The sequence below is a fragment of the Oncorhynchus clarkii genome, unplaced genomic scaffold, assembly GCF_045791955.1.
Source record: "Oncorhynchus clarkii lewisi isolate Uvic-CL-2024 unplaced genomic scaffold, UVic_Ocla_1.0 unplaced_contig_6757_pilon_pilon, whole genome shotgun sequence".
Taxonomy (NCBI): domain Eukaryota; kingdom Metazoa; phylum Chordata; class Actinopteri; order Salmoniformes; family Salmonidae; genus Oncorhynchus; species Oncorhynchus clarkii.
In genome coordinates, this window is record NW_027261001.1 from 2,645 (window position 1) to 21,558 (window position 18,914).

The following is an 18,914-nucleotide window of genomic DNA, read 5'->3' on the forward strand; positions in this document are numbered from 1 at the left end:
GGATCCAAAGAACTTGGACTCGACGACTTTAAGAAAGAACAGAGTCTGTTGCTGGTGTCAATTGTGGATGCTGCAGCACCTACAAAGAGGAAGAAATATAACATAAGATACACCTGTAAAATATGTGGAAAGACGGGGACCAAGAAAGGCAGAATGACAAGTCACTTGATAACACACAAAGGGACTTCTAGTTGTGATATTTGTGGTGACAAATTCAAGCATCAGAATGGCTTGACAAAGCACAAGCTACTCAAACACAGTGTGAAAACCTACAGTTGCTTTGTGTGCGGAAAGATGTTTTTATATTCTAAAATACGTGACTACCATGAGCGCATACACGTTGGAGAAGACTACTGGTGCGCGGACTGTGGCAAGACGTTCAAGGAGCGCCAGGATCGCGACATGCACGAGTGCATTGTTTGCAAGGGAGACCGGCCCTACAGCTGCTCCGAGTGCAACAAGGACTTTGAAAGGCAGTACCATCTCAAACAACACCAGCTGGAAAAACACCCTCTAATGGTGGAGCAGACTGTCGAACCAGAACCTGAGTCCAAGGACATTGAGGACCAACAGAGTCCGTTTGAGTCAGCTGAGAGTCCTGAGGCACCCATAAGGAATGAACCGATACAATACACTTGTGAAATATGTGGAAAAACTTGGGCGACTCAAAATAGCATGCGCTCTCACATGTTTATACATAGAAAAATACAAAGGAAACACTATACCTGCGACGTCTGTGGCAAGGTATTTAGGCTCAAATCACCTTTCACCAAACATCAGCTCAGACACAAGGTAGACCTGCCCTTCAGCTGCTCAGAGTGCAACAAGGGCTTTAAAAGTCAGTACCAGCTTAAAAAACACCAGCTTGAAAAGCACCCTCTAAAGGTGGCGCAGCCGTGTTCTGATCTTGTATGGACAGCGACCTGAAGGCCTTTGGTTGGTAAGTTCAGGTCCCACAACCTGAGTTGAACAATGATCGTGGTGATGATGTCTAACGTGTGTTCTGTCTGAGAATGTCAGCTACCATTTATGCTCTTCACTGAACATGACCCAAATAAAATGGCTGTAACTGAATGAACATTTTTAAGTGTAAGAATTTTTGGTTTTAATGTCTCATTTTTTCCCTCATATTTTTGGCTTTGGCAAAATGTGATTTTTCCTTTTGTTTGAAAAGCATCATTTAGGCTTCATTGTTAAATAGCTTGTCGTATTTGAATAAAAACATATCCAGACTTATGTTTCCATTTTATAAACAGGGCAACTATGGAATGAGTGAGCGATTACTGATTTGTAAATACAGAGCAACTTTCTCCACCTGGAACTGAATGTGTTTACTTCTGTGACATGGTGAGTTCTCCTATAGAGGGAGGCGGAATCCGAGTAGAACAGCATCCTAAATCAATTGGGTCGATAAACTGGTATTTACGGTAGACTAACGTCATGACCTCTGCCACCCGGAAGTAAACAATGACATGTTAACGGCTAGCGAGCTGAACACAAACAATATCGCCGAAGATTTTCACATAAATGTAGTTAGTGCTTTTTGATGACATGGTACTTTTACTCTACAAACCATTCATCCAATACACTTAATGTGTAAGCTTTGAGTGAAATAACGTTAAGCGATAATGTCGAATTCTGTACCTTTTCACACTCAGCTCGCCTCCATCATGGAGGTATTGGCTAACGCGGCAGTGGCAGAAATCTGCCAACTTGTAGACGATGGCTATGCCGTGTTGCGCCTTGAAATATCGAGAACTCAGAGCGAAAACCAGGCTTTGAAGAACAAACTACACCTGGTGGAGGTTCGTTCTAGGGAACGATCTGTCAAAAGAAGCATCGTACCCCCATTGTCGAGCTGTTTTGGTGCGCAAGGAACAGGTGAGTTTAATGCAATTAATGCAATGATAGACATTGAGTTTTGGTGCAGGAAATATTATTTGTGGACTGCATGTTCTCAATGCCGTGCATGTCATGAATCTATTGTTTTTCCACTCCGATATAGATCAAGTCGAAGAGAAGCAGTCCCCCGGTGTAAGGAGAAATGGAGGATCCGTGGTGTTGGGGGACAGGAGCACTAGGACTGTCAGTGAAGAGGTTAATGGATTCTAAGTTACATATCTGATATAGTTGCAGACAAATATATCAGCACTCTTGCACTTTTCTTAAATAGTTCCCCATTTCTTAAATAAGTACTTTGATCACCAGATTTTCCACATGGCTTATTTTTGTACATTTTAAGTTGAACATTTTAATTTAAAAAAGTAAAAACGATAGCATGGAGAAAAATATTGGCACCCCGGAGCTAGTACTTGGTTGCACAGCCTTTGGCCAAGATAACTGGAGACAAGCGCTTCTTGTATCCATCAGAGAGCTTTCCACACCTTTCTACTGACAATTTGGCTCACTTTTCAGCCGCGAACTGCTATAATTGTTTAATATTGGAGGGATGCCATCAACTGCTGTTTTTAGATCTCGCCTTAGGTTTTTGAGGTGATTCAGATCTGGACTTTGCCGGCCACTCCAGAACACTCCAGCCTCTCTTCTTAACCATTCCTGTTTGCTTTTGTGTGTGTGTGTGGTTGGGCTTGTTGTCCTGCTGGAAGACCTATAACCTTCAACAGAGACCCAGTTTTTGGACACTGGGTTTAACATTAGACTACAAAACACCTGAATCTGCTGATGTCATGATGGCTTGCGCACTACCAGAGGTAGGGAGGGTGTTATTTTCATTGAATGCTTCATTTGGTTGTCAGTAAACACAGAGCTGATCTGTATTGCCAAAGAGTTCAACAGAACATTTGGGTGGATTTTGTTAAGTTAAATCAGGCATTTTGTTTCTCCTTCAGCAGTGTGATCTTCTTATGTCTACCAAAAACCAAACAAAGCATTCAAAGAAAATAACACCCTCCCCACAATCAATTATGGGGGCGGTTTGACAATACTGTGGGGTTAATTTGCTGCTTCTGGTACTGGGGGCATTAAATGTTTGCAAGACATTATCAAGGTGTTTTGGAATGCAATGTTCAACTCAAGTGTCTTTGTTGAAGGTCCTCTTCCAGTAGGACAACAACCTCAAGCACACACAAAAAGCACCTTGGAATGCTTCAGGAAGAAGCGCTGGACTGTTCTGGAGTGGCCAATGAAACTTAAGTTTACAAAAATAACATTGCAGAATCAATGTTGAAAATCCAATAAGGTGTGGTGACCAAAAGTTAGACAAAAATGTATTTCAATTTATTTTAGAATAAATGGAGAATTATTTAAGAGCGCACTCCAACTGTACTTATAGACTGTGTGGTTATTCCTGGAGTGAACTTGAGGATACAGCAGGACAGTTACAGTTCAGTCCAATTCCTCCTCTTGTTTTGCAGAACCTTGACACGACTGAGCATCCTGAGGTAGTGGTTGTAAAAGAAGAGAAATTGGAAGAGGAGCTGAGAGACTGTGGCTCAAAGCACAACCAGCAACCCAGGAGACTGAGTAGGTACCACACTTACCAATAGGATGGGGCCATAATGGTCTAGTTACAAAAAGTATACAATCGCATCATGAAATTGTTGTTATCTCTCTCTCTCTCATTCTTGTCCTCAGTTAGTGTGTCTCGGTCTCTTGTTGCTGTGAACGATCAAATCCTGAATGCAGAAACTTCACCTGTGGAAGTAGCTGAGGAGAAGCGGGATGGCGACAACCAGAGGCTCCAACAGACCGCGAACGGGCACAGCACGGCAAGCCAGCACACACACAGCTCGGACTGTGTGACATATCAGAGAGAGAGTCATACAGCAGCTGGCCTCTCTCGCATAGAGGATGGTAGAGACATGCTTGATCCATCTTGTTCTTATTTGGTGGAAACGGACTCTACTAAGCCACTTGATGCCCAGCCGCCCTTGACTCCGAGTGGGGTCACAACCTTGTGTGACAGTATGGCTTCCTCTGCCTCACTGGGCTGGAAGCAGGAGGCCGGAGGAGTTGACACTCTTAAAATGGAGGCAGGAATGCCCTCCTGGACAAAAGGGAGGGATATTGGAATGGGCCTGGCTGCTCAGTGTGGAGTTGACATCCCTGGGAAAAACAGGGAGGGTATTCAGCTGGGGAACAGCACAAACGTCTGTCCTCAGAGCAACGTTAACTTAAGGGAGAGCGAGTCATCGGAAGGGCGCAGGTCCAGCGAATCGGATGTAAAAGGATTCGATACCTCCTTAGACTATTTTTTCTCTCCGTCGGAAATGGCCGGGATACAGACTCACCACCGAGGAGACGGCGCTGGAGGCGAGGAGCTGACCTCTTGTCCGTATCCCGGCGACGATGGTTTCGTCAGCCCTTCAAACTCGACACAAGGGGGCCTCCTCTTCTCAAACAGACTGGTCAACTGCCAGGAATGTGGACGGCTGTTCTCCAACTCGCTAGACCTCGCACTGCACCAAAGAATTCACATGGGGGAGAAACTCTTCAGCTGCACCCAGTGTGACAAGCAGTTCCTCCACCTGCACCAGCTCAAGACCCACCAGAGAATACACACCAGGGAGAAACCCTTTAGCTGTTCCCAATGCGGGAAGCGCTTCTCCCAGTCCAGCCACATCAAGAGACACATGAGTGTTCACACAGGAGAAAAGCGGTTTGGCTGCAGCGTATGCGGCAAGAGGTTTTCACAGTCCTGTAGCCTCAAAGTGCACCAGAGCGTCCACACCGGAGAGAGACCGTTCAGCTGCACTCAGTGCGGGAAGAGTTTCTCTGTGCTCGGGAACCTAATGAGGCACCAGAGTGTCCACAGTAGAACGCAGGATTAAGTCTTGAATAATTAATGGACACTGTATTCTGTTTATATCGTGTTGGTAAAATATTGATATAATGAATTTTGTACATCGTGCACGGTAAACATTGTTGTTTTGTAATAATATCCTGATGTAAACTGTCTCTTGGTGTGATGTGAACATATTAAAACATTCCCCCTGAAAATGAATGTGGAGTTATCATTCTTGTTCAGTGCATTGAATGAAAAACTGCTCCAAGTCACTAAATGATGACCCTATTGCTATTAAACCTACTACTTCATCAAAGGCTGCTCTGCAAACGTGGGTTGTCAAGATTTATTCAATTTTTTGGGGGTAAGGCTATTATGTTTAACAATTAAAAATTCAATTAAAAATATTGGTTGTGTGTGTGTAAGCTCTCGTGCAGTGTACTGTTTTGTTTAGAATAGTTGTTTTAGTCCTGTCTCTACTTTCAAACTCCGAAGGTGGCAGTAATGTGCTAATCCAGTCAAACGAGAAGATGGGTACGTCATCAACAGGCGACACGATAGCATCCTTCTAGACCCGAAGCAGTATCGTTATTCAACAATAACAAGCTAGGGCTTTACATAAGTATTCAAACTAGTATAATCATCCAACATTTTTAAGCAACGATAGGCAATTTGGCTTAAGTATTTCGGTTGTAGATTAAACGGTGCATGAAGAGCAGAAATGGCAACAATGGCGGACTGTGTTGGTTATCAATTGCAAATAGCTTCGATAATGGAGGTGCTAGCCAATTCGGCGGTGGTCGAGATCTGCAAAATTGTTGATGATGGTTATTCCTCTCTGCGTTCCCAAATGGAGCAGGAAAGAGTGCAAATTGAGAGGGAGAGAGAGCAAACCGAGAAAGAGAAATATGTGCTCCGACGAAAATTACGCGAAATGGACGTGAAGATGCGGAGCTATGAGCGAAGACTCAGAAGACGCGATCTACGGAATGAAATGCATGCAGTTAATTTGAGACCACATGAAGGTACCGACAGCTTATTATTATTTATATATATTTATATATATAAACGGGTTATAAACAGGGCTGGGTTTCTAAATGCAATCCGTTAGTTACCTGTCAAATTGTAATCAGCAACGTAATGTTTGGCTTGCCCAAACTCCCGAACGTAATATGATTACTTTCCCTTTAAGAGGCATTAGAAGGTAAAAATGAATATTACCAATTGAACGACAGCTATTGCGGGATAAATCAATGTTAGCGTTTACATAGATGGCCATAAATCGATGGTGCATTTTACTGTATGGGTTGGCTTTGTAGGCTTCTTCGAACCCATTACTTTCTACTACAGATAATAATACAATTAGGTTATCTTTGCATTAACAAAGTCTGTCCGATTTCCAGTCATTCCAATTCCTTGAATACCCCATGATCTTGAAGAATACGACTTGAAATATATATTAGCCAAATTCTTTTACCGGAGCATAACCCAAAAACGAAGGATTTATTAACTTACTTTGTTGTTTATCTTGTCTTGGAGGACTGATCGGCCTCATTGCTTCGAGTTGAAAAATAAATGCTGCACTCATGGAATGGCATGCATTGAGCACTACCGAAAAGTACAATTTGCTTAAGAAAAATGAATGACATATGCTGCATTTGCTATAGGCCTAATGTTTATGTTTTTGGTGCTGACGCTTTGATATTTCCCTAATTTGCATCTATCAAAAGTGCGCGAGTTTGAGCATGTGTCTGTTAGGTAAATGGACACCCATACAAAACAAGTTTTGAACGGCAGTGAAAGTGCAGTCGACTGGTATTTTGGACGCAGTAATTGTAGTTGAACTGCAGGTATACAGCACTGTAACTGCAAAATTACTGCAGTAAAAAAATACTGTCATTTTGAGCGAAGTATTTGCGACATACTGCAGTTTATACTTCCCTCTGACTGTAATCTTTTTTTGTGAGGGCAATTTTTGGGAATCAGCACAAATTAGATTGAGCAATAAAAGCCCCACTCGTGGACTTCTTAAATTAAACTTGTGTTTGACAGTATGAAGCACAATAACACGGAGGAGTGTAGAAGGGAGGAATTCCCTCAAACTGTTATTCCATAGGGTGAGATCAACATTATGCAGCTGTTGCGAGAGTGCATACTTCACTGGCTGTACAATTAAACCAGTATTGGGATAAAGTACAAGTCAATACTATATATAGTCAATACTATATACTATATACAGTCAATACTTTGTAGAAGCAACTTTGGCAGCGTTTACAGCGGTGAGGTCTCTAAGAGCTTTCTACACCTGGATTATGCAACATTTTCCACTTATTATTTTTAAAATTCTTCAAGCTCTGTCAAATCAGCCATTGTCCTGCTGAAAGGTGAATTCATCTCCCAGTGTCTGGTGGAAATCAGGCTGAACCAGGTTTTCCGCTAGGATTTTGCCTATACTTAGCTCCATTCAGATACTTTTTATCCTTAAAAACTCCCCAATCCTTAATGATTACAAGCATACCCATAACATGATTCAGTCATCACTATGCTTGAAAATATGAAGTGGTGTACTCAGTAATGTGTTGTTTTGGATTTGCCCCAAAAAGTGAATTACTTTGCCACATTTTTTGCAGTATTACTTTAGTGCCTTGTTGCAAACAGGATTAATGTTTTGGAATGTGTTTTATTATGTACAGGCTTCCTTCTTTTCACTGTCAATTAGGCTAGTAGTTGTTGATCCCTCCTCCGTTTTCTCCTATCACAGCCATTAAACTTGAACTGTTTTTTATAAAGTCACCATTGGCCTCATGGTGAAATCCCTGAGGGGTTTCCTTCCTTTCCGGCAAACGGAGTTAGGAAGGACACCTGTATCTTTGTAGTGACTGGGTTTATTCATACACCATGTAATTGTAATTAATTAATAACTTCACCGTGCTCAAATGGATATATTCAATGTCTTTTCATGTTTTATTAATTTGTAAACATTTCTAAAAACATATTTCCACTTTGACATTATGGGATATTATGTGTAGGCCAGTGAACAAAATCTCAATTTAATACATTTTTAATTCAGGATGTAGCACAACAAAATGTGGAAAAGGTCAAGGGGTGTGAATACTTTTTGAATGAATTGTACACATTTGTGAACAACCATCAACCACAATCTGACAAAGGTGCAAATGGCTAAATGAGAGAGCAGCAGTGTGATTCACATCAATGCGCTATGTAGATATCAATAATAGGTGATATTGCTGATTTGAATATCATAGAGAAAACAGAAAGATTCACGCAAACATCGTTTCTGAATTTAAAGGTAATCCTAGGAGTAATCCTAGTTTTTCAAAAGTATCTGTAATCTAATTACAATATTTTTCCTGGTAACGGATTAGTTTGTTTGTTTGTAAGCAGTTACGAATTACATGTAATCCGTTACTCCCCTACCCTGGTTATACATGTTTTCCTGTTGTTTTCCTGTTTCACTAAGCAAATCAGAATAGGAGTGCTGATTTAGGATCAATTTAGCCTTTTAACCTGAATCATAATGAATAAGAGCAGGGCACCTGATGGGCAGGGCACCTGATGCTAGATCATCACTCCTACTCTGAGACACTTTGTGGATATGTGCCCAGATCTTCATACAATGATCCTAATAATGACAATGCTTCGTAGTTTCAGTGTCTTCAATTGCCATGCCAGTGAGTAATGACCAGGCCCGAGGCCCCCTGGCTACAATCGAGGACCATTCACAATACCACCACATGCCTCAGGTGTGTTTTTGCTGTCAAAATGAACGTAAATGACATGGAATAGGCTGAAACGTAATCTGTATTTTTCTATTTTATTTACAGGAAGACAGAACTGCATTGTCCCTAATCAAGCAGGAAAGAGTGGACAGCTGTGGCGTGGACCTGAAGGTAGAACAGAACATCAGCTCAGAGAGTAGACCCACTGGTAAGTTTCAGTGCAGATATTGATTACTTAGAACAATTTTTTATTTACAATCCACTCACTGTTGAAATACCCAACACACAGGCTACTACTGGCCTTAACTGAAGACATCAACTCTTAGCCCTTAGCTGAAGACATCAACTCTTAGGACTTGTGCTGTGTTTAAAGGCAACCTATTGTATATGATTAGGAATGTCTGATCATTGTGTTGATGACTCCTTTTTCATCCTTGATGGTAGTTCCAGAACCCAACGACGATGACAGCGAGAGACATAACATGGCTGACACTCACAGCTCGCCCACTGCAGCCACAGAGGACCCCACTGAGCCCACTAGGACCAGTGGATCCGAAGGTAACCTCAAGTCAGAGATGGGGACAGAGGGTGTGAACCAGAGACCCCAGCAGCCAACAGGACCAGATCTCAGCACAGAGATACTGAATAGCCCCGGTTTGGATCTGGCTCTGATGCAGGAGAGGGTTCTGGGGCATCTGGGGCTTTCCTTGGCCCAGGCAGCAGCCGCAAACGCAGAGGCTGCCGGGCATCCATCTTGCTCCTACCAAACCCAGGCTGACGTAGAGAGCCAGTCCAGACAGTTCCCCGGCAGCGATATGGGCGTCTTCGCCCCCTTTGACATGACAGCTCCTCCTCCTCCCGCACCGCCAGCGAATCAGAGGCAGCCGCATGGAGCCACGACGACGAACGAGCCAATGGGCTGTAACTTCTGCGGTCGCATCTTCCACAGCCAGGCGTCCCTAGAGGTGCACCAGAGGGTCCACACGGGACAGCGGCCGTTCAGCTGCCCACACTGCGGCAAGTCATTCGCGCAGCCCAACAACCTCCGGGTGCACCTGCTAATCCACAGTGGCGAGAGGCGGTACCGTTGCTCGATCTGTGGGAAGAGTTTCATTTCGTCAAGTCACCTTAAGAGACACAGGACCGTTCACACCCAGGAGAAACCCTACATCTGCTCTCGGTGCGGCCAGTCCTTCACTCAACTCTGCAGCGTTCGGAGACACAGACAGCAGTCGCGGTGCGGAGAGCCGCCTCACGCTCAAAACGAACTTTCTGCTTGACTGTAGAAAAGGTGTTGTACAGTACGTGTGTGTGTTAGCTGTATCTGAAGTGATTTACACTAGCTATAGGTTTCCTGATCAAAACGTTTCGCCTTTTAGTCACTTGGATGATAGGTCCACAGATAGAAGTTGAGAAATGTATGTTGTTAACTATAAATTAATATTTACCTAAAGATGACACTGTCATTAGCTTTATGTGACTGTTTAGTACAATACATCCCGTCTTACCTTGGTCATAAGGTAAGGTGGGGTTGTCCCTGGGAAAGGCTTGTTTTTAGAGTAGTACTTTATTGATCCCAACTTGGGACATGGTTTTATTTTACCACTAGAAGAAGTCCAGGAGGATGAAGCAGGACATTACGGAGACCAGTGGATTGGACTGAGCCCTCGTCTGGCATGGCTGACTTCACTGTGTGACTGAATCACAGGGATGAACGATGCAAATAATAAAACGTTTTCCTGCATGTTTTGAAGGAGTTTGCTGACAGGATCATTTGAGACCAATGCACGTTCACGTGCTAGTCGGAACTAGGAAACGCTGAAATTAATGACTTGCTAATTGGCTCTAGTTATCATAGGTGTTTATACACTTGCTGCGCTGAACCAGTTAGCAAGTCGGAAATATTTAAGTTCCGACTAGCACATGAACGCGGCAATACTGAGGTATAACAGGTGAGAAGCAGTTTACACAGGCAGCCCAATTCAATTTTTCTCCAAAATGGTCTTTTGACTAATCACATGAGATCTTTTCACATCCAATCTTTTTCAGAGCCAATCTGATTTGTTAAAAGACCAGTTGGGGGAAAAATATCTGAATTAGGCTGCCTGTGTAAACACAGCCGTTGAAATGCACAGTGCGTGGACAGTTTACACAATCAGGTATTGCAAGAGAAGGGTTAATACATGACAGAGGAAGTGCAGGTTTATGCTGTCAAATCAAATAAATGTCAATTAAATTCATGGGAAATGGCCCACTGGATAGCTTTTTTCTGCAGTATTTTTATTAATTGCTTACACCAATCACTTATATCTGCTTCCTTGTAAGTAATCACAGCTCTCCAATTGGTTGGATTGGTTATACATATCCAATCAATTGTCTATATATACACACACAATGTATGTGCTAACCTCAAGAAACAAGAATGAATGCATTTCTTAACCAAATCCCTATCGCGGAAATTCAGCATTACAGCGTGATTGAAATGTAAAGGCCGATGTTCCCGCGTTAATGGAGACTGCATTCACTGTAAACGTTGCAGATGTCGGCGCAATATGAAATCCCATTTTTAACACGCTATCTGTAATGCTTCAGCAATCCAGATTGAATAGAGCCCCTAGACCACGGTTCTCCAACAGGTACACTACCCTTCAAAAGTTTGGGGTCACTTAGAAATGTCCTTGTTTTTGAAAGAAGAGCAAATGTGTCCATCAAAATAACATCAAATTGATCAGAAATACAGTGTAGACATTGTTAATGTTGTAAATGACTATTGTATCTGGAAAGGCCTGATTTAAAAAAAAATAAAAAAGGAATATCTACATAGGCCCATTATCAGCAACCATCACTCCTGTGTTCCAATGGCACGTTGCGTTAGCTAATCCAAGTCTTCTAGGCAGAGTTGCAAAGAAAAATCCATATCTCAGACTGGCCAATAAAAAGAAAAGATTAAGATGGGCAAAATAACACAGACACTGGACAGAGTAACTCTGCCTAGAAGGCCAACATCCTTGAGTCGCCTCTTCACGTTGAGACTGGTGTATTGCAGGTACTATTTAATGAAGCTGCCAGTTGAGGATTTGTGAAGTGTCTGTTTCTCAAACTAGACACTAATGTACTCTTGCTCAGTTGTGTAGATATTACATTTTAAAAATCTGCAGTTTTCAGCTACAATAGTCATTTACAACATTAACAATGTCCACACTGTATTTCTGATCAATTTGATGTTATTTTAATGGACAAAAAAATGGTGTTTTCTTTTTGAACGGTAGCGTATATGGCGAGCTACCAGTAACTCGCAGCCCACCTATGAATAGCTCGACAAGCCATTAATGTGTTCCATTGCAAAGCTACTATCCAATCAAAGCCACATTGACATTATCCCACCCCTGGTTAGCCACTTTTGGCTTAAAAAGACAAACGTAACACAATATCAGCCAATTAATTTCCAGCAATATTTTTTTTCCAGAACTCACAATTGTTCTTCTGATGTGATTCGAGGATTGTTCATTGTTCCTCTATGAATAGTTGTAATATTGAGTAAATATAATAATATATATATATATATATATATATATATATATATATATATATTTTTTTTTTAAATCTTGGTATATTGACAGAAAACGGATATTGTACACCAAGGACACGGGGAAGAGTTGCAGGGTAGAGGAGAATCAAATAATGTGCTATAAATTGTGTAGCTCGAGAATTGTTTAGTTTTTTTAAGTATCTATCATGCTCGAAAAGTTTAGAGGCCCCTGCCCAAGACATTTACTGCGGATTATACCATGTGTTTACGGTAAATTAAAATGTACGATAACACGTCATCATTAAGCGACATCGACCATGGCTATTATTGTAATTTATGAAAACAATAATTCGCTTTTTGTTTTGAATTTAATGTTAGGGTAAAGGTTAGTGTTATGTTTAAAGTCAGATTTTATGAAGATAAATTGTAGAAATAGGCGGGGTTTAGCCATCCAAGTGGGGTGCTTCATTTTGGTAGTAGTGAAGGAGTAACGTTAGTTAACTACCTACTACGGATTCCATGTACTGCAGTGGTTCAACTCAAACTTAATCTGACTGAGTGCTTCCTGCCTGCCAACGGACTTTCTCTCCCGGATTGACCACCTCCCTCAGATGACCACTTAAACCATGAACTTTCTAATGACTTGTTTTTATAAATTACAGTATTTGTCTTTTTTTGTGCGCTTTGAGATTATTTCAAAAGGCGCTATATAAATAGAATACATGATGACTTTGTGGCTGTTGTAACTAACTTTAGTGAAGACCCACGTAAACCAGCCTTTCTTAAAGTATGGGTCGCGGACCTGTTAATGTTGGGTCGCGACGTGTCAGAGTAAATGTATAATTATGTAATGAATTACTGGAATTGATTTGGCCAAGTGCAACTGCGGTCTCTGTTTAGCAGCGCACTCAGTTTAGCAACGGTCTCTGCTCAGTTTATCACCTGCGCGTGTGTGAAGATGCCCATGTGTTTCGCGGTTTACCTGATCTTTTTTCTTGAAGATCCCTCCGCGACCCACAAGCTGCTGCGTTGTCTTTCAGCAGCAGATGATGCGCTGTGGTTCAGCGGCAGCTGATGCGCTGTGGTTCAGCGGCAGATGATGCGCTGTGATTCAGCGGCAGATGATGCGCTGTGGTTCAGCGGCAGGTGATGCGCTGTCGTTCAGCGGCAGATGATGCGCTGTGATTCAGCGGCAGATGATGCGCTGTGGTTCAGCGGCAGGTGATGCGCTGTCGTTCAGCGGCAGATGATGCGCTGTGGTTCAGCCGCAGCTGATGCGCTGTGGTTCAGCGGCAGGTGATGCGCTGTGGTTCAGCGGCAGATGATGCGCTGTGGTTCAGCGGCAGATGATGCGCTATCAGCCACTGACTTGTCATTCCCACTCGCCATCAAATTGACTCATGCTAGCAACAAATTCTGACTGGGCTCAATCGTCATGAGAAGCCAATACACCGATGAGTTTCTCGCTCTGTCATACAAACTTTGAGAAATAACGAGGACCTCCCTCAATGTGTTTTGTGCGGGAAAGTGCTTAGTAATGAGTCAATCAAAACGAACAAATTCATATAACGACACGTCCTGATACCGAGGGAATTGTTTCAGAACAGGGCAGAATGCTTCAGGAAACAGTGCTTCGACTGTGGGAAAGTAAATCCGCTAGCAAGGCATTGTTGTCATTTTATAAGCAGAAATAAGGGAGTACTCTCTCATAGAAGTAGATGTGAGTTTCTCTTTCAAACAATCCCCTGGCCTTGTACACAGCTAAAAGCTAACGTTAGCCAAAGCAAGCTAGCTAGCGACTGATAGTGCAACTCTTAACAGTACAGAAGAAGATGAAAAATTATGCACTGTCAAAAACGGATCCCAGAATAGACATGCTTGTTGAAAACTGTGTATTTTCTGCTCTACATCCGTGTGATTGTTTTTTGAAATATTTTTTATTTAAATTGAACCTTTTTATTTAAATAGGGAAGTCAGTTAAGAACCAATTCTTATTTACAATGACGGCCTACCCCGTCCAAACCTGGACGATGCTGGGCTAATTGTGCGCCGCCCTACCCTATGGGACTCCCAATCACGGCCGGATGTTATACAGCCTGGATCAATCCGTTTATTCCAGTTCAGAATAAAAGTTATGACTTCTGTTTTAACAGCAACAGCTCCAACCTAGACTGTCTTTCGGCAATAATTTCTACAGTAAGATGTGCATTAGGCCTGAACATTTTATCTGTACTGTTACTTAGGGTTGCACTATCAAAAATCCTGCTGGTCTGTTCTGTTATGTATCTGTATGATGTGATCAATCAGTTTGTTCCAGTTCAGAATTACAATGATTTATTTAATTTTAACAGCAACAGTTCCAACCTAGACAGATATGTAAGAGTTTTTAATGGGTGAAAATAAACATGAATAGCTATTTATATGGCAATTTAATTTCATTGTTATTTGTTTTTTGTCTATATTGCATTTGTTTTAGGCATAAGGGCAATGAAATGTAACAATATTTACATATAGTTGCATATGTTCCTAAACTTCTAATTTGGGTCTCAGGCTGAAAAAGTGTAAGAACCTCTGATGTAAACAATCAAGTCTACCTTTGTACGGGTTTTCAGCCAAACAGGGCAGGTTTCATTCATAAACTGATTGTTTGGTAACATTATTTTGATGTTCAGATGGAATCACGTTCTGGTTGTATCGGATTCAGACTGCATTTTGCAACACAGGTAGCGTCGATCATGGAGATGTTGAGCGAAACCGCCGCAGCAGAAATCTGCAAGCTCTTTGAGGATGGCTCCTCCAATTCACATTTGGAAATAAAGCAAAACATGGCTCAAGAAATACAATGCTATGAAAGAAGAATTAAACATTAATTGAAAGTAATCGAAACGAGCATGGAAGGACTACTTGCCACACAGGCAGAGTGACAAAACCAACATTTGGTTAGCAGACTAAATTCCTAGATTCATGATGGAGTTGAGTGGCGAATATTGTGTGCGGACAAGTTCCAACGTCACATAAAATACGTTTTTTAAAAATGAAAATCAACGATTTCCGAGTCCGTACGGGAGTTGCAACGATGGGACAAGACTAACTACCAACTGGATAAAGATTTCAGCACACAAAGTAAATGCGTGCTATTCCTTGGGTGCTATAATGCGCAGACTGGTCTCATAGACTAGACGTAACAAAGTAAACTTAAATCCGGGATACTGAAATTAGTATATATAACATTTGGTATGGTTACATAAAATGGGTTACTTAAGGCAAAAACAACGAAGGTTGCTTGTTCGAATCACCAAGCCGGCAAGGTGGAAAAATCTGCCGTTCTGCCCTTGAGCAAAGCAGTTAGCTCCCCCCACAACATCTGCTCCCTGGGCACAGATGACAGAAATGTCAATTAAAGCAGCTCCCCGCACCTCTCTGATTCAGAGGAGTTGGGTTAAATGCTGAAGACACATTTTGGTTGAATGCATTCAGTTGTGCAACAGGCTAGGTATCGTCTTTCCAAAAGGTTCCATGTTCGAATCTCGTCACAGGCAACTTTAGCAACTTTGCAACTACTTATTACTGTTTAGCTACATTGCAACTCCTTAGCATGTTAGCTAACCCTTCCCCTAACCTTAACTTTATAACCTAACGCCTAACATTAACCCCTAATCCCTAGAGCTAGCTAACGTTAGCCACAACAAATTGGAATTCATAACATATCATACGTTTTTGCACATTCGTAAAATATTGTACAAATTTCGTTGTGTTTAGTAATTAATGCTTTTTGAGGTCGTATCGGTTATACATTTCTTTGTCACAGTTCGATTTCGGTTTAGCATATTTTTTTCAACAATAAATGCATTATGAAATAATGAGATTACAATGATTTTAGCTTGTTAATGGAAATTCCCGAGTTTATAAACCCAGAGGTGCAACATTGAGAGACTTCCGGGAATTGCGAAACAGACTAGGCTTATGTTTGATAAGTCAATGAGAGAAGTGAAAAATTCTTCCTTAGTTGTTAATTTTCTCGAAATCTAAAGGCACAACCTAGATTTGAGCCAACATCTTAAGTAGTTGAACATGTTATTACTCCAACCCATGAAGGTTTCAAACTGACACATTTAAATGTGTCATAAAGAACTTTATATCAAAGGAGTGCCTTTGAGTTCACGGCCTGCACATGCGCAGTTCGGTACGAGACGACCGTTAGATCCAATGATGTGTTTCTGCGCATGAGCTTAGCTAGCAAACGTCTCCATGACGAGACCTAGAAGTGTGATCGGGGGGATTTCATACGGTATTGTCTTGGGTGTATCCTTGCAGAGATCTTTATCTGTCTGAGCCGGATGTATTATGGTCATTGTAGTTAATTACCACGTTTTTCCACTAAACTAGGTTGAATATATGCTTAGTGAAAACTACAACTCCCTTCAGCCCAGTGTCCCACATAGTTCCTGACTTGATTTCTCTCTAGAGTGTAATTCAAGTAATTTAACTGACGTTGGTCAATTAGTTGTTTAATAACCGACCCCCCCCCCCCCCCCCCCCCCCCCGAAATGTTGTTAATCGCTCAGCACTAGCAATTCATAACATATCATATTAATTGTAATTCGTAACATACCATAATAAATGGATTACGGACATCCAAAAGTACATACCATAACATATCATACTAAAGGTAGTGTCTCGGATTTACGTACAGAATAATACGAAATGCTCTGAGACCACGTTGCAATGCCAGCTATTCTTTGGGTGCTGAAATCTGTAGTTTTTGATTTAAACAAATATTTTATTTGATGTCAGAGCTCCAGTCCGCCCACAATAGTCGCTGCTCAACTCCATCATACGTCTTAGAGTTGAGTTTAGTCATCTACTGTGCGTGTACCCTATCTGGCTTGCTACCAATGAACTTGCCAGACCCATTGAATGCACCCAACAAAGTCTAAATTAGTCCTTGATAAGATGGAAAGAATGAAAATCAGCAGTAGATTTCTAGGTCAGCACAGGATTTGAGGTCCAGCTAGAACCATGAACTCCAGTGTCCCAGCATAGTAGATCTGAGTAACAGAATGTTGAGTTGGCTACCACTTGCATGCTAACTTAATCTAACGATACATTTATAAACCAAACAACCACATCTGATCATTGGTCAGGTGGTTGGAAGTTGTAGTTTGTGGCATAGATTCACTCAGTCATTTGTCATCATTCTGACAGAGAATGGCAATGTCTCACTTTCTCCAGGAGAGGGAATCCTCTGCATGCAAACTTGCAATTTGACTGAGGATGAGTACAACACTTGTAGAATGCACTGTGCTGGTGAGCCCACTACATCACTTTATATGACTATCCATAATATTCCACTTGAAAATATCAGAATAATATTCCTGAATGAAAAACTGTTGTTTATTTCTACAGGAGGCAAGCGCCAAATTGCCAGGAGTCAAACATATTGGGACGGTATTCATGAAATGGACACAATGAGCCGTGGGACCAACACTGCTCTCAAGTCAGAGGCAGACATTGAGGGAATGATCCAGACAAAACAGCAGTCAGGAGCTGAACACAGTGAAAGTGTCTTCCTAAGTCTGAACCCGATTGTTTGAATTCGGCCTCTCTGCCCCAGACGCCAAAGACTCATCGTGTTCCTACGCCACAGACACCAGAAGATAGGCGACGCCGTTCTCAGACACCCCAGCGAGAGCAGCACCGCCGGCAGCATAGCTCCAATACAGATTCCTCCAGGACAGGCAAGGAACCGCTACACTGCAAACAATGAGGCAAGACTTTAAGCCAATACCCAGTGCTAGAGGCACATGAAAGAGTGTGCTCAGGGGAGAAGACGTATATGTGTGAAGCGTGCGGCAGGGGTTTTCGCAAGTCGGAAATCGCAACATGCACCTAAAGTTTCACGCCGGCGAGAAGCCGTTCGTCTCCACGTTGTGTGGGAGGAAGTTCATGACCTTGAGTCACATGAACATCCATGGTAAAGGGAAGCCGGTCAAATGCTGCAAGTGCAGGAAGTGGTTCCTGGATATAGACAGCTGCCAAAAGCACCAGGTGGCACGGCGCGGCACGGTGTGACCAACACCAACAATAACCTTCTCAGCTGTGAGGAAAGTTGTTCTCTCTAGCCTGTCATCTGAACAGACGGAGACAGAAACAACGGCAGTCACAATGAACAACAGAATCAATGGTTGTCTGTCTCTATCGTTCTGTGTTTGTCTGTCCGTCGATCATCACGAAGAGAAGGCTGATGAACTTGATAGACTTGGTGGCTCAGGGCCCGAGTCCTTGCCTTCCATTCATGGGTTCAAATCCCATTTCTTGTGCTTTAGTGGACATTTCCACAAATGTCACTGTCAAAATGACAAAGAAAACTATTCAATGTGAAAGAGATGGTTGCTCTAGGGGTCGAGGTCATGCTTTTCATCCATGAGTTATGTGTTTGAAAACCCATCTCTTTCTCTTCTGCTTTAGTCACTGAATGTCGATGTCTAAACTACAAAGAGAAGTGTAATGAGTGTGAAGGAGTCTGTGGGATCTCACCTCATTAGCACAGGGCTGTAGGTTTGAACCCAGTGCTCTGGAAGAGGGTTACCTCCCCACTGAGGACTCCACTGGGTGGGACTGAAACACATAGAAGGGCACGATAAGTAGGTTTGGTTAAATCCTGTGGTTTCAGAACAGTAATCAGCAGTGGCTGGGACAAGTAGACAACCCAATGCTTACAAGGCGAAAACTTTATGACTGAGCCAACACCTCCTTCGCTTCACTTCTCTTCCTATGATAGAGTTAAGGAAACATTGATGAGTCCACTAATGAGCCCATGTTGGAGCTGAAGATGGCAGTCTGTTAGCTCTGTGGCACCCACACTGGGTTTCCCTGTGACCTCTACTAGTCAGGGTCAATA

At 42.3% G+C, this 18,914-nt stretch overlaps 2 protein-coding genes across 2 annotated transcripts; both read left to right on the plus strand.

The window, feature by feature from the left end:
- Positions 1-1,449: 1,449 nt before the first annotated feature.
- Positions 1,450-4,959, plus strand: LOC139403129 (uncharacterized). Its single transcript, XM_071146841.1, has 4 exons — positions 1,450-1,881; positions 2,006-2,097; positions 3,375-3,483; positions 3,595-4,959. Exons 1-4 carry the CDS (start codon positions 1,629-1,631, stop codon positions 4,788-4,790), a joined length of 1,650 nt encoding a protein of 549 aa, XP_071002942.1. The 5' UTR covers positions 1,450-1,628; the 3' UTR covers positions 4,791-4,959.
- A 337-nt stretch (positions 4,960-5,296) lies between these two features.
- Positions 5,297-10,240, plus strand: LOC139403130 (uncharacterized). The gene is made up of 4 exons (XM_071146842.1): positions 5,297-5,769; positions 8,411-8,508; positions 8,590-8,692; positions 8,929-10,240. Exons 1-4 carry the CDS (start codon positions 5,466-5,468, stop codon positions 9,762-9,764), a joined length of 1,341 nt encoding a protein of 446 aa, XP_071002943.1. The 5' UTR covers positions 5,297-5,465; the 3' UTR covers positions 9,765-10,240.
- The last annotated feature ends 8,674 nt before the right edge of the window (positions 10,241-18,914 follow it).

What these genes read in the sequence shown, in the direction of transcription:
- LOC139403129 (XM_071146841.1), top strand. Translation starts at nt 1,629, where the DNA reads ATGTCGAATTCTGTACCTTTTCACACTCAGCTCGCCTCCATCATGGAG. An exon ending in TTTTGGTGCGCAAGGAACAG is followed by an intron (nt 1,882 to 2,005) that starts GTGAGTTTAATG and finishes ACTCCGATATAG; the next exon opens with ATCAAGTCGAAGAGAAGCAG. An exon ending in CCAGCAACCCAGGAGACTGA is followed by an intron (nt 3,484 to 3,594) that starts GTAGGTACCACA and finishes TCTTGTCCTCAG; the next exon opens with TTAGTGTGTCTCGGTCTCTT.
- LOC139403130 (XM_071146842.1), top strand. Translation starts at nt 5,466, where the DNA reads ATGGCAACAATGGCGGACTGTGTTGGTTATCAATTGCAAATAGCTTCG. An exon ending in TAATTTGAGACCACATGAAG is followed by an intron (nt 5,770 to 8,410) that starts GTACCGACAGCT and finishes AATGCTTCGTAG; the next exon opens with TTTCAGTGTCTTCAATTGCC. An exon ending in CTCAGAGAGTAGACCCACTG is followed by an intron (nt 8,693 to 8,928) that starts GTAAGTTTCAGT and finishes CCTTGATGGTAG; the next exon opens with TTCCAGAACCCAACGACGAT.